This window comes from Centroberyx affinis, unplaced genomic scaffold (genome assembly GCF_046629955.1).
Source record: "Centroberyx affinis isolate AG114_WGS23_722 - 3 ecotype Tasmania unplaced genomic scaffold, CSIRO-AGI_Caff_v1 ptg001908l_1, whole genome shotgun sequence".
Classification (NCBI taxonomy): domain Eukaryota; kingdom Metazoa; phylum Chordata; class Actinopteri; order Beryciformes; family Berycidae; genus Centroberyx; species Centroberyx affinis.
In genome coordinates this window covers 81,684-94,465 of record NW_027280271.1, presented here as the reverse complement: position 1 = coordinate 94,465, position 12,782 = coordinate 81,684, and the positions used below count along the sequence as shown (strand labels likewise).

General features: G+C 41.3%; 1 protein-coding gene across 1 annotated transcript in view; it reads left to right on the top strand.

Annotated features, from left to right (window-relative positions):
• immt (inner membrane protein, mitochondrial (mitofilin)) overlaps positions 1 to 8,708 on the top strand; it is a 29,951-nt gene extending 21,243 nt beyond the window's left edge. The window contains exons 9-14 of the mRNA XM_071530271.1: positions 802 to 937; positions 1,961 to 2,090; positions 2,940 to 3,163; positions 4,756 to 4,887; positions 5,361 to 5,490; positions 7,358 to 8,708. Of these exons, the coding sequence (XP_071386372.1) occupies positions 802 to 937; positions 1,961 to 2,090; positions 2,940 to 3,163; positions 4,756 to 4,887; positions 5,361 to 5,490; positions 7,358 to 7,965 (1,360 nt within the window). The 3' untranslated portion in view covers positions 7,966 to 8,708. The remainder of the gene's footprint in view (positions 1 to 801; positions 938 to 1,960; positions 2,091 to 2,939; positions 3,164 to 4,755; positions 4,888 to 5,360; positions 5,491 to 7,357) is intronic.
• Positions 8,709 to 12,782: the final 4,074 nt, after the last annotated feature.

Here is a 12,782-nt window from a genome sequence, read left to right as displayed (position 1 = left end):
TCTTTGGTATGAAGAGAGGGTTTTTCCTACCAACCAGTTCCACAAACCTCTGAGTCCTGCAAGAGGCATGGCAGAGCAAAGTGTGCAGCACTTATAGCCGCTAAGGGAGGTTTTTTGATCAACATATAGTTTAATTGGTTGTGTTATTGTCACAATTATTTGCATTTAGGGTTTCTTTTTTTTTTCGCGAACTCAACCCAGCTGGGGTTAGCTAGGAAGTGAAAATGCTACTTAACATTTTCAAACTTTCAAAACTTTTGTATGGAAGTGTATTTCCCCCAAAACAAATTGTATGTGAAATTGTATATAAGCTTAAATATAAATATGTTCTTCAAATCTATAAACAGGATTGTAACCTAGGTTTTGCAATTGAAATCTTCAAGTTACAGCTAAGAATCACTATTTATGCCTTCAGTTGTCATTTTACATCTCTGTTTATCGGTTTACAGATTCGTTTTTTACATTCAGACTTTTGGCTGTTTGTATCCCCACAGACAGAATATCTCTTGATTCTGGACTGGAAGTAATGCATTTTTTCTGTGTTTTCCTCTGTGACATTTTCAAAATATTTCCAAATCACCCAGTCAAATGTCAGCAGCCCCTAAATAAGCATTTGTTAGTCCAATCTTCTTGAAACTTGGCACCTATTTGCTACTGTTATCCAAGTACCAGACTTTTCCAATTTTCTAATAGGGGGGCACTACAGGGTTAGGGTTAGAATTTAAGGTAGATGGCTAGATAGATTCTTTATTGTCCTCTGCTGCTGTTACATAACAACCCCCCTCCTCTCTCCTCTCATAGGGATGCATTGGACTCTCTGAGGTCAGTGATTGACAAGGCTAAAGGGTCAAAGGTTGCCACTATCCGCCCACTGGTTTTAGCAGCAGAAGAAAATCTCCACAGCATGGTGGTGGACTTAGACCAGGTTGTCACTAAGGTAAGGACAGTATGTGTCTTTGAGGACTGATGGTAGGAGCAGGAATGGAGTAGGGGGTGTTAATTCTCTTCTTGTATTCTCTTCTTGTAGTCTCTTATTCTCTTCTATAGTCTCTTACTCTTCTATATAGTCTCCATTTTAAATAGTCCGTTTGTCAAACAAATAACCTGTATATATCTAAAGTGCTCCCTTTCAAGTACTTTGTGTCAAAGATAACATCACTTAAAAGTATAAACAGTGCTACAGTGCTACACTGTACTGTGTTTGTTGCTTGCTTTTGTCTACAAGGTACAGAAGAATAGAAATGAGGCCCCTTTTCTGCTGCTTTTCTGCCCCTCTGCCCTGCTACATCTCTCTGTGCTGTCAGTCTCACCTGTATCTTTACATCGTTACATTACTAGCCTTTGACATTGTTACTTTATCTACTCTGTTTTACTGCTTAGCAGCTCCTCTGGTCCAGACTGTCTAGGTGGGTAACTAGACAGTCTGCTCCTCCTCAGGACAAGTCCTTTTCCTTCTTTGAAAATATTAATCTGGAGGGAGCAAACATTCAGTCAGAGTAAAAAAGTAAATATTAACGTTATTACTCCACTCAGTGGATACTGACTAGCAGCTATATACAGCGTGCTAATTTCGGAAACCCAGCTGTATTCTGAATAACATTAACTGTTAGTTCTTCTTTTCGGGAATTCAGCCGGCCATCTTCTTGGCATGGACACAAAAATATCCCTCACGCCCCAAGGAGGTTCAATATTAACGCCGGCGTGTGCAATGGGAGGTGCACAGACGGTTCTGTTGAGTGAGAGAGAGAGCGCAGAGCAAGTAGGGGCTGAGCGTATCAATGTGCTACACGCAGCTCTACAATTAAATAGTAAAAAAAAATGCTGATATTGTGGCGGGCCGCCACAAAGTTGTCTATGTATGGGAAACCCTGGTAAGGCTAGGATAGTTTTTCAGTACACTGAGCTGCTAAACATCAAGCCGCTCCTGTGTGTGTGTGTGTGTGTGCGTGTGTGTGTATAGGTGCAGTCTGCAGAGTCTGAGGCTAAGATCGTCTCCCAGTACAGCGAACTGGTTAATGAGGCCAAACAACAGTTCCAGAGGGAATTAAGCAGCCTTACTCCAGAGATCCAGGCCAACTGGAAGGGACTCAGTAAGACTACACACACATACACACATTGAGTACAGGCAAGGTACTGTATATTTGACAGGGGGGTTAGCAATTACTACTGGTGGTTGACATTGCCTCTTTGCTTTGCTGTAAAACAAACTCACTAAATACGTGTTTATAAGTGTAAAAAACTGGTCAATAGCTATGATCAACCAAAGCCTACAGAAAACTTTAATAATGGTGTCATGACTGCTTCAAATGAGTATAAATCCATGATCGCTTCCATATTGTCATGTTATTCAGTGAGTATTCTCACATCACATAAATGCAGTATACGTCGAGTCATTCGCTGAATATTTGTGTCACATGAGCGCAGCACATGTCAAGTTGTTCACTGAATATGCCCACATCACATGAATGCAGCCAATGTCAACTGGTTCATGGAATATTCCCACATCATTTGAACACAGCATATATCAAGGCGTTCACTGAATATTCCCACATCACATGAATGTACCATACCTCATTATTTACTGAATAGTCCCACATTATGTGAAAGCAGGGTACGTCACGCTTCATTCCTCAACGAAGCATAAGTTACCACCTAATTCACAAAGGAGGGGGGGTAGTCATAGCGGAGTGTGACACGGAGGGCCAAAGACCGATTCAAAATAAATAAAAAAAACACTCAGAGAAATCAGTATTCACCATTTAGACCGTTGAATTCAGTTTTCTTGGTCAAAAGATGGCTGACACGATACACTCTACTTTCACCCAGTCCTGTATGTTTGAATCGGTACTGCTGACCTGGTCTCTCTGATTCAGATATTGTTACACCCCCAAAGTAGAGTATATTTGCTAAATAACGTTGTGTGTTTGTGTGTGTATCAGCTGGTAAACTTTCTGTGGATGATCTGAACGCCCTGATTGCTCATGCACACCGTCGCATCGACCAGCTGAACCGAGAGATGGCTGAACAGAGAGTCAGAGAGCAGATCCACATAGAGGCAGCTCTGGAGCAGCAGAAACTAGAGGATCAGAAAGCCCTGGAGAAAGCTGTTAACACTACCCTGCAGCACAGCAAGGAGGAGGCCAGACTGGACCAGGAGAGGAAGGTATGGAGGGATGATTGATGGGTTTGGGGGGAGGGGGAGGGGGAGGGGGAGGGGGGGCTCATTAACTGTCAGGGATCGTCAAAAACCTGCAGGACACCGGCCCACTGACAGAACAGCAGAACCTTCCTGTGAAGGGGGCAAAAGAAAATAATTTCCCTATAGGGAGTGTTGTCGAATTTCTTCAATAAACAAACTCAGTTGACTGCTGTTGATTATGCTTGGATTTTATGTGCACAGGAGGAAGGTTATCACTCTAGCAGTGAAACGGTCCTTCTCACCAGACACTGGATTTATTTATTGTCTGTATTTATACTTATTGCTCTGGGAGGAGCTAACAGAGGAGGCTGCAGTGACACCTACAGCCCTAGCGGCGCACAGCTTATGTTTAGAATTTCTCCACAGGAGCAATAGATGAGCACATATGATGTTTCTGACCACATTAGCATATTTCAAGCTGACTGATTACTCTGGCATGATTTTAGAATCAGTTGAACTTTCCAAACTTGAAAGAGTCATTGGTCAGTAACTCTCAAAATAACTTTCAAATTAAAGGCAAGTCCAATAAGCCTGCACAACAAATTTGGTGTCATTCTGACTTGCCGTTCATGAGAAGATTTTTGAAGGTTTTTCAAAAAAATAAATAAATAATGGAAAACTTTTATAGGTAATTTTTATGGGTCCTAATAGCAAAATTGTTCAGCATGATCAGCTACATATGTGCACCAAGTTTCAGAACTCTACAACTGACAGGATGACGGTGGCTGAGCCTTAGACTTTGGGACCTTGTGCCCCCTATAGGCCAATTGGTGGCATTTTTGTATCCCAGTAGCAGTTGACCATACTATTTGTATGCCAGAATGGAGTTATTGAGCAAAATACAGGAAAAAATAATAGTAATTCCAGCAATTACAATGGGGTTCCTTGCTTCGCAGTGGAACCCTAACAAGGGGACATAAGTGGTTTCAAGTATAAGGCCAGACCCAGATGTACTGTAGATGCATGTACACATGCAGCAAATGGGTGCATATGCACATGCATACACCACACTACTTATACACTGGAGACACTCGGCATGCCCCACCACAGCATGCCAAGTGTCTGATGGTCTGCAGGAGATGCCTGGAGGTATTACAACGTATACACTCAAAATATGTAAACCCCATAAGGCAATGATCAGAAATAAAGTAGAACTGGATATACATGACTCTCACTGAAGAGCAATGGCTATGCACATTTGTACACACCTATACATACACATGCTCTTTACACACATGTACAGAAAGTGTACTTATGTGTACAATTTGACAAACCTATATGAGCATGTTGGTGATCTAAAATAAATATTTTCGTATGGAGAGGAGTGTGCAAGCTTCATAATTACTTACTCTGTATGCTGTACCTAGAAATAAAACCATGCTATACTTAACTGTAGTAAACACTGAGAGAAGTGATCTTTCTCCCTTCATTCCAATTCAGTCTGTCCTCAGGGACAGAGAGAGAGATGCGAGGGAGGTGAGGAATTGGATACTGGGAGGGAGGGAGCTTTACCAGTAACTGTGTGCATGTGTCTGTGTCTCTGTCCTTCTGTGTAGCTGTCTGAGTTGAGGGAGGTGATGGAGGCAGAGATGAGGACTCAACTCCGTCGTCAGGCAGCAGCTCACACCGACCACCTCCGAGATATCCTAAAAGTCCAGGAACAGGAGCTCAGAGCCGAGGCTGACCAGGTACTATACTATACTGTATTATACAAAGGCATTTCATTAAAACAAGAGATTATATAAAGAATTGTCAATAATAAATAAGAACAAAGAATTAATTATTATTACAGAGAGCAATTTTAGAATGGGTTTTACAAAGAGATTGAAATGACTGAATTGATTTAGCTAGTCATAGCTCAGGTTGTTAATTACATTACATTCAGTAACACTCTTAAAATCAAATCAAACTATTTTAATTAACTATCACACACTATTAAGTTATACTTCTGCAAGCTGCATGCCATGTGGCCATAATAAAAAGCTGAATTATAGCTAGCTTGGTGGTTGTTAATAGCCAAAGTAAGCAGCAGTGCTAGTTGGAGACATTGGAGCAAGAGAGTCACTATTACAGTCACAGCCACAGTAAAACTGACCCTGACAGACCATATATCTGCAAGCCTTTATGTTCTGTTTAAACGTCTGATGTGGGCTCCGTTCAGGTCCTGAGCAGTAAGATGTTGGAACAGGAGACCCACTACCGTCAACTAACCCAGGAGCAGCTGGATAACTTCACTCTGGACATGAATGCTGCCTATGCCAGACTGAAGGGGATGGAGGAGGCCATAGACAGTAAGATATACACACCTTAAACTATTATGCAAACTGTTTAACTGTGTGTTTTAGTGTGTATATTCAAACTGGACAGCAATGCTGGTGGCACAAGGTTGAACAGAATGGAAGAAGCTGTAGATGGTATGCATATACACAGGATTTATTGGGGAAATTAGTAGTGTTGTTTAAGTCTTGTTTAAGCCTGGCTTGAAACTCAGCAGCAGGGGCTTGATGCAGGAACTGTGTACTCCTGGAAAGACAACTTGGCAATAATAAATCAAGATCCTGATAATATTTATGACTTGTAAACTGTAAGTAGTTATTGCACAGAAATCCTCATTGTGTACTACTGTGTAATACTTGTGGAGTGCACTATAGATATCTCCCATGTAAATCCACTGTCTTAGGACTGATCTTGCTGCCAAGTGTTAATGGCAGCTTTCACATTGACCTGAATATTATGAATATTTATGAGAATGCCAACAGACACGTCAGTATTTATACAAGTATACTTTTAAGAGAAGTGGAGAGAAGTAGAGAAAGTGGCGTAAGAAGAAAAGTAGTAGAAACTTGTACACAGCCAGCCTGCAGTGACACCTACAGGCCTAGTGGCGTGTGGAACGGCTGCGGAACGGCACCGATACGTAGCTCTCTTCCTTTCGGCGCCCATGTTAACGGGTCAGATTGTTCACGTTGTCCGCTCGCGATCTGTAGTCTATTTTCTCTGCACATATTTCACAGGAAAACACCATGGAAATACACTGTAGATGGTCCTATCTCCATTATGTCACCCACCACAGAAGCCCAGTTTTTTCACTGTTTTTGATTAATCCACGTGGACTGAGGCAAGTTTTAAATGCAACACATTGTAGGATGGTGATCTCATGTGGTTTTGAATCATCACATAAAGCTTTGTAATAGTTTAGAGCTCTCTCATCTGCCAACAGCAGGTCAACTTGAGAGAGGAGTAGAAGAGGCGTTAGTGGAGTTGACATTGGCCTTCCCATTAAAACTTCATGTGGTGATAATCCTGTCTGTCTATTTGGTCTTGACGTCATAGACATTAGTACAAGCATCTGGCCATTTTAGTCCTGTTTCATTATGTAATGTAATGTTTCATTACAGAGCTTGGCCATTTTGCCTCTCCACAGCTCCTGTGCTGAGGTTTTTCACCACCTGAGCTAAGCCACGAAAATGGACTGAAAACTTACATTTAACATGTTGGTGAACATGTTCAACAACAGACCCCACTACTGTGATTTTCAAATCACTGTGGGTCCAACATTTTTTAACATAATTTTGCTAAATAGAGTTTTTATTGACAGAAGAGAACATAGCGGAGGGATACCATTTAGGATAGATAAGATGCTCCTGTTTGGGAGAATGGATCTACTTTTATTTTTAAATACAAATTTTAGTGTAAACCAAGAATAGAAATGCAAAATGACGACAGACCCAAGATTTCTTTGTCTCAAAAGCAGGATCTGTTGTTGAATATGTTCACAGACATGTTAAATGTAACTTTTCAGGCTGTTTTGGTGGCCTCATTCAAATGAATGGGAAGTCAAAATCCGGATGCTACAAACTTGCCCCAGCTGCATCCGATGCTGGTGATTAGTTTAGATGATGGTTTTCATGGTGGTCAAATGCCGAATAACCCCCATGTCAAAACTAGGTGGAATATTGCTTTAACAATAGATTTTTGGCTATTTTGCTTGATCCTTACGCTCCATTATAATGATAAAACTACAAGATAAAAATCAGACTCAATCAGGCTTAAGCTATGGAGAATACCACACACTGACATACCCAATTCACGTCCATGCGACAAGCCTCCAACAAGCCTCCCTGTCATGTTTTTAACTTCTGTGTCATGTGTTTCCAGGTCATGTGATCGCAGAGGAGGAGGCCCGTAAAGCTCACCAGCTCTGGTTGTCTGTGGAAGCTCTCAGCTATACCTTAAAGACTGCCAGTGCTGATTCCCCCACTGAGCCTCTAGAGAGCGCCGTCCAGGCCGTCCGAGACAGCTGCCACGACAACGAGTTCGCTCTGGCTCTGGCCTTGGCTCTTCCAGAAGAATCCTTGCGCCGTGGCGTGTACAGTGAGGCCTCCCTCCGCTCCCGCTTCAACTCCCTGCGCTCACTGGCGCGCCAGGTCGCCCTAATCGACGAAACCCACAATTCTTTATACCAGTACTTCCTGTCCTACCTTCAGGCCACACTGCTGTTTGAGGAGAAACAAGAAGTACCACCCACCCAGCTGACAAATGAGGATTTAGACCCATTTAAGCTTCTGTCATATGCCAGTTACTGCTTGGAGCATGGGGATCTGGAATTGGCGGCTAAACTAGTTAACCAGCTGAGAGGAGAGGCTAGGAGAGTGGTGCAGGACTGGCTGACTGAAGCTAGACTGACACTGGAAACCAGGCAGGTAATTAGTCTGCTGTCAGCCTATGCCAACGCTGTAGGCTTAGGAACCACCCAGGCTCCATAGGCTGCAACTCTCATTAGACCTTACAGCCCTAAACCCCTAACACTCACCCTGTTTCTACTCTCCACCAAGTGAAGCCATCTTTATCCCCACCCGCCACCCCAGAGAGGGAACTGTAACTATATAATAGGAACAGATAGCTCCTTGACCTGTAGACCAGGCCCATAGAAAGACAGTCCAAGCTGTACTTATAGGCCCTGTTGAAAATGTGTAAAAATGTAACAATCTCCTCCATACCATCACCATGGTGAGAAACCCAGTACCATAAAGATCAGGTGGCATATGAATCACCAGCAACTTACCAACCGCATGAAGGATAGTGGCACTACCACAACATAATCTGAAACCTGCAATGGGCAAATTGTCCATCTGCATTGGCTAAATTGTCTGTTTGTAGTTCTGGTAGCATGGGAGAGTTGTGTATCCGAGCTTTCTATCCCTGCATCTATTTCCTCTATTGTAAAACACAACCTGCGGGTATACACACTTAGATTGTCTAAGTTATGATGCATATTAAAATAAAATGCCGCAGAGGCACATTTGTTTAAAAGCACTAAGCCACTATGGATGATTGTAAAACATCACCTGGATCACTCACAGGTTTGGTCCATATGTTTATTTGTGGCTGTTTTCCGAGGTGTTGTGGAAAATTAAAGTGATTATAATATAGATTAAACATTTTGTCATGCTAATTTTCATCTAATTTCTGTCAATATCGGATGTGTAACAATAAATCATGCAAAACAGCTCTGTTGATTCTAGTGTCTTAGTTCTCTGTGTTCCTCCTCCACAAACTCACCTATTATAGTGATATAGTCTGTATTCAATTCAAATGTTAAGTGCAAAAACCCTTTGAGCAGAAATAATAATACTAAATATAGCCGCAAGCGGCAATTGCGGGGTCCAAGTGCAATTTGAAAGACAAAACATTACAGACGGTAGACATACAAAAACTGACATGTTTGGGAAGATTGGACATGCAGTCTGTTAGTTATGCCTTTACACTTCCTTTTGTGTTGGCCCATGACCATGGTCAAGTTAATCTTTTCATAATCACATTGTTGAAGTTATTCCCAATGGTCAAACTTTCTATTTTTTGTTCTTGATGACTAACGACTTCGGAAAGGTCAAGCCTGGATTTGAATCCACAAGCTTCCACATGAAAGGCCGATGATTTACCTACTGAGCCATACACCTGTTAACAGTTTGCTGAGGAGAAACTAACTAAAGGGAGAAGTATTGTGATACTGCAACCTATGATTGACAGACTGACAGTGCTAATCACTTCATAGAACATTGTAGTGCTCTCCATTAACAAATAAAACAATACTAAATCACATGGTCCAGAAAACTGCAGCACTGCTCTCTATGGGTTGAAACGCCTGGCGTCACTTCAATCAGTGATGCCAATCAGGTATTTTGCCATTGACATGATGTCATGATTTAGTGTTGATTTACTTTTCATGAAACTTCAAAATTATCACAGTGAACTCACAACCTTGTGGGCCAAAGCCCTGAGCTTAACCACTCTGCCATATTCCACTTTGGTGTGTCACAGTGTAGAAACAAAACAAAGGGACAAGTGATAGGTCATAGGTGCTAGTCCAAACCATATTGAAAGCCTCAGAAAGAATGTTATACCTGTATTACTGCCCCACATTGATCAATTTACACATGGCTTTACAGACATCATCTTGACAGTCCAGACATCATGTCTTTAGTTTGATGAAGATTGATCAAACTATCTGGAACATATCACATTGTCAATTTATCAAACTATTTGCAGCTGCACATTTCCATCTACCGTACGCTCAGTTTTCAAGATATAATGTTTGGGCTGTTTACTAATTAAGGTATGACAATTTCAAAAATCATGTTGTTTTTTTCCTGTAATGTACGGTTTAGGAGGACAACACTGTGGGATCACAGTCAGTTTTTGCTATAAACACAGGGGGGCGACGTCAGAATCGGGGGTAGGTACCAGTGTACGAAAGTTTTATCTCACTTCAGCCGACGTCCTGAAAATTTCAGCTTTCTAGGACATACGGCTGATTTTTTTAGGAAGTTTTGAAGTTGTGACTTTAATACCTATGAATATTTGATTATTATGCAATAAGCCGCGCCCACTTTAATCAATACTGACCAAATTTCATGGATTGACTTGGACATCATGCTAGAACATGCGTACAAAATTTCATAAAAATCTATGCAGTCAATTATGAGATATGAACTTTTTGCATTTGTAGCACCCACTAGTGGTAGAGCTGAAAACGCTTTTGTGGGTGTGTTCACACAACACTTTTGGCTTAATTAGATGAATGGTTAATGAGTTATGGCCAATTTAGTGTTAAAAGTTTGTTAAAAGTTTATTTAAAAGTTTATTGGTCGATAAAAGCCAAACCATACAACTTTGAAAAAGGACAGTCCCAAGATTGTACACAAGTTCATGTGAATTGGATGAATGGCCTAGGAGGAGTTGCGAAAAAAGTGTTTCTTAAATAATTACAAATGGCAGACAATACAATATGCTATACATTGAAAGTGATATATGGGTTGGACTCGGCACATTCCAAAGAGTCTATGATACACGGTTCAGAAGTTATTGGCCAAAACGTAAAGTTGCTTGTTATAGCGCCACCATCTGGATAGGCTGCCTGGCCTGAGTAGTGGGGGGCCGTAGGAGCCCACCTGCCAAATATGGTTGCTGTAGGACTTATGGTTTCTGAGCTGCAGACACTTTTAGGGGAGAAAAAGAAAAAGAAAGAATTCCAGCAAAAACAATAGGGTTCCAGCACTACGTGCTTGGACCCCTAATAATATAGCCACAAGCGGCAATTTGCAGGGTCCAAGCACCTGATGACCTCTGGGGTGACTGTGTGATGTGGGCCGACGTGCAAGTGTGATCTCTGTGAGTTTGTACTGTATATAATGACTGAGATATAATAATAATAATAATAACTTTATTTATATAGCACTTTTCAAAACACAGTTACAAAATGCTTTACAATAAAAACAGACAATTTTAAAAATGCAAAGAGAATAAAAACAAACTAAAAGCTATAAAAACTAAACACATTATAAAAACACAAATAGAGTAAAATGAACTAAAATGCCATAAAATATAATGAAATCACCAAAAAGCAATTTTAAACAAGTGGGTTTTTAACAGTGATTTAAAAGACAATACAGAGTTTGCAGCCCTGATCTCCTCAGGCAAGTCTAGGAGCCCTGACTGCAAAGACTCTATCCACTTTATGTATCAGTCTGGACCTTGGAACAACAAGTAAAGACGTATCCGAAGATCTCAGGGAACAGGAGGGGACATAGGGCAATAGGAGATCTGATAGATAGCTTGGGGCAAGGCCTCTCTGGGCTTTGTAAGTAATCAATAAAATCTTAAAATCAATTCTAAAAGCAACAGGTAGCCAGTGTAGGGAAGCCAGGATCGGTGAGATGTGATCATGTTTCCTAGACCGATGTTTCCTAAAATCCTGGCAGCAGAGTTGTGGATGAGCTGTTGGCGGGAGAGGGATTTTTTGCTGATGCCAGAGAGCAGGGAATTACAGTAGTCCAATCGACTGGTTATGAAAGCGTGAATGACAGTTTCCATATTTTTGGCAGAGAGAAATCTAATCCTTGAAATGTTTCTGAGGTGATAAAAGCAGGATTGAACCAATGAATTAACATATTTATCTGGGTGCTTGGTGTCAAAAATGACACCAAGATTTCTGCAATGCTGAGTTATTGAATGAGAGTGAACCAAGACTGTTCGAAATTTGGTTGTTTGCAGTATCTTTTGTTTTTGTCTTTTTTTACAATATTTTTATTATGCTTTTTAACACAAACACAGACAAATTCAACAATACATAACAATACACAGTGGCCTCAAGAACTAAACATCTTACTTAGGTCCCTGATATATGACACACATAGCACGTTATATACTCGAAGAAATAATTGCACACAATCACATATGTCGTGAAAAAGTATAAGGAAATGCTCAGTCCATTACAATTGACAGTGATGCAACAACTAAACATCTGGAGAGAAAAAAGGAAAAAAGGGAAAAAAAAAATATATATATATATCATACACACATACATATATATATACACATACACACATACATATACATATAAACATCGAACAAAAAGTTCGGAAATTTGTGTTTGGTAGATTATTTCTCTGTTGTAACAATGCTTCTTGGCAATACATTTTATACCGTTGGAAAGCCTGTTTATTTCCCTTTTAAATGGTGCCACATTTGTAAGGAACATGCATTTGTGGGATGAGCAGCACAGCTGAGTATGTGGGTTGCGCTCATGAAAAATTTGCCAAATCTTCTCTGCCAATGTCAAACAGCTTATTCCACTGTTGCTATTGACTCTTGTTGGCAGATTGGCAGCACCTGTGAGCATGGGCCCTGCTACAGTGGTCAATTGGTGTCTTTTCCAAGAATCGGCATGCCACGTTTGTCTGATCTCGATAAGGCCTGTGCGATAGGGCAACTTCAAGCTGATGTTCCACAAAAGCCGGACAATATGGCACACGGCTCTCGGCCCAGACGATCCGGAACAGACTGCACGCAGCCAATCTCCGGGCTCATAGGGCTGCCAGGAGGCCTGCCATGACCGCCCTTCACCGTCAGGCCCGTTTGCGCTGGTGTCGGCAACACCTGCACTGGAACCTGAACATGTGGAGGAACGTTATGTTCAGCAATGAGTCCAGATTCTGCCTACGGAAGTTGGATCGTAGGGTCAAAGTGTGGAGAAGACGGGGAGAACGCTATGCTGATTGCTGCACCGATAGAGTAACACCTT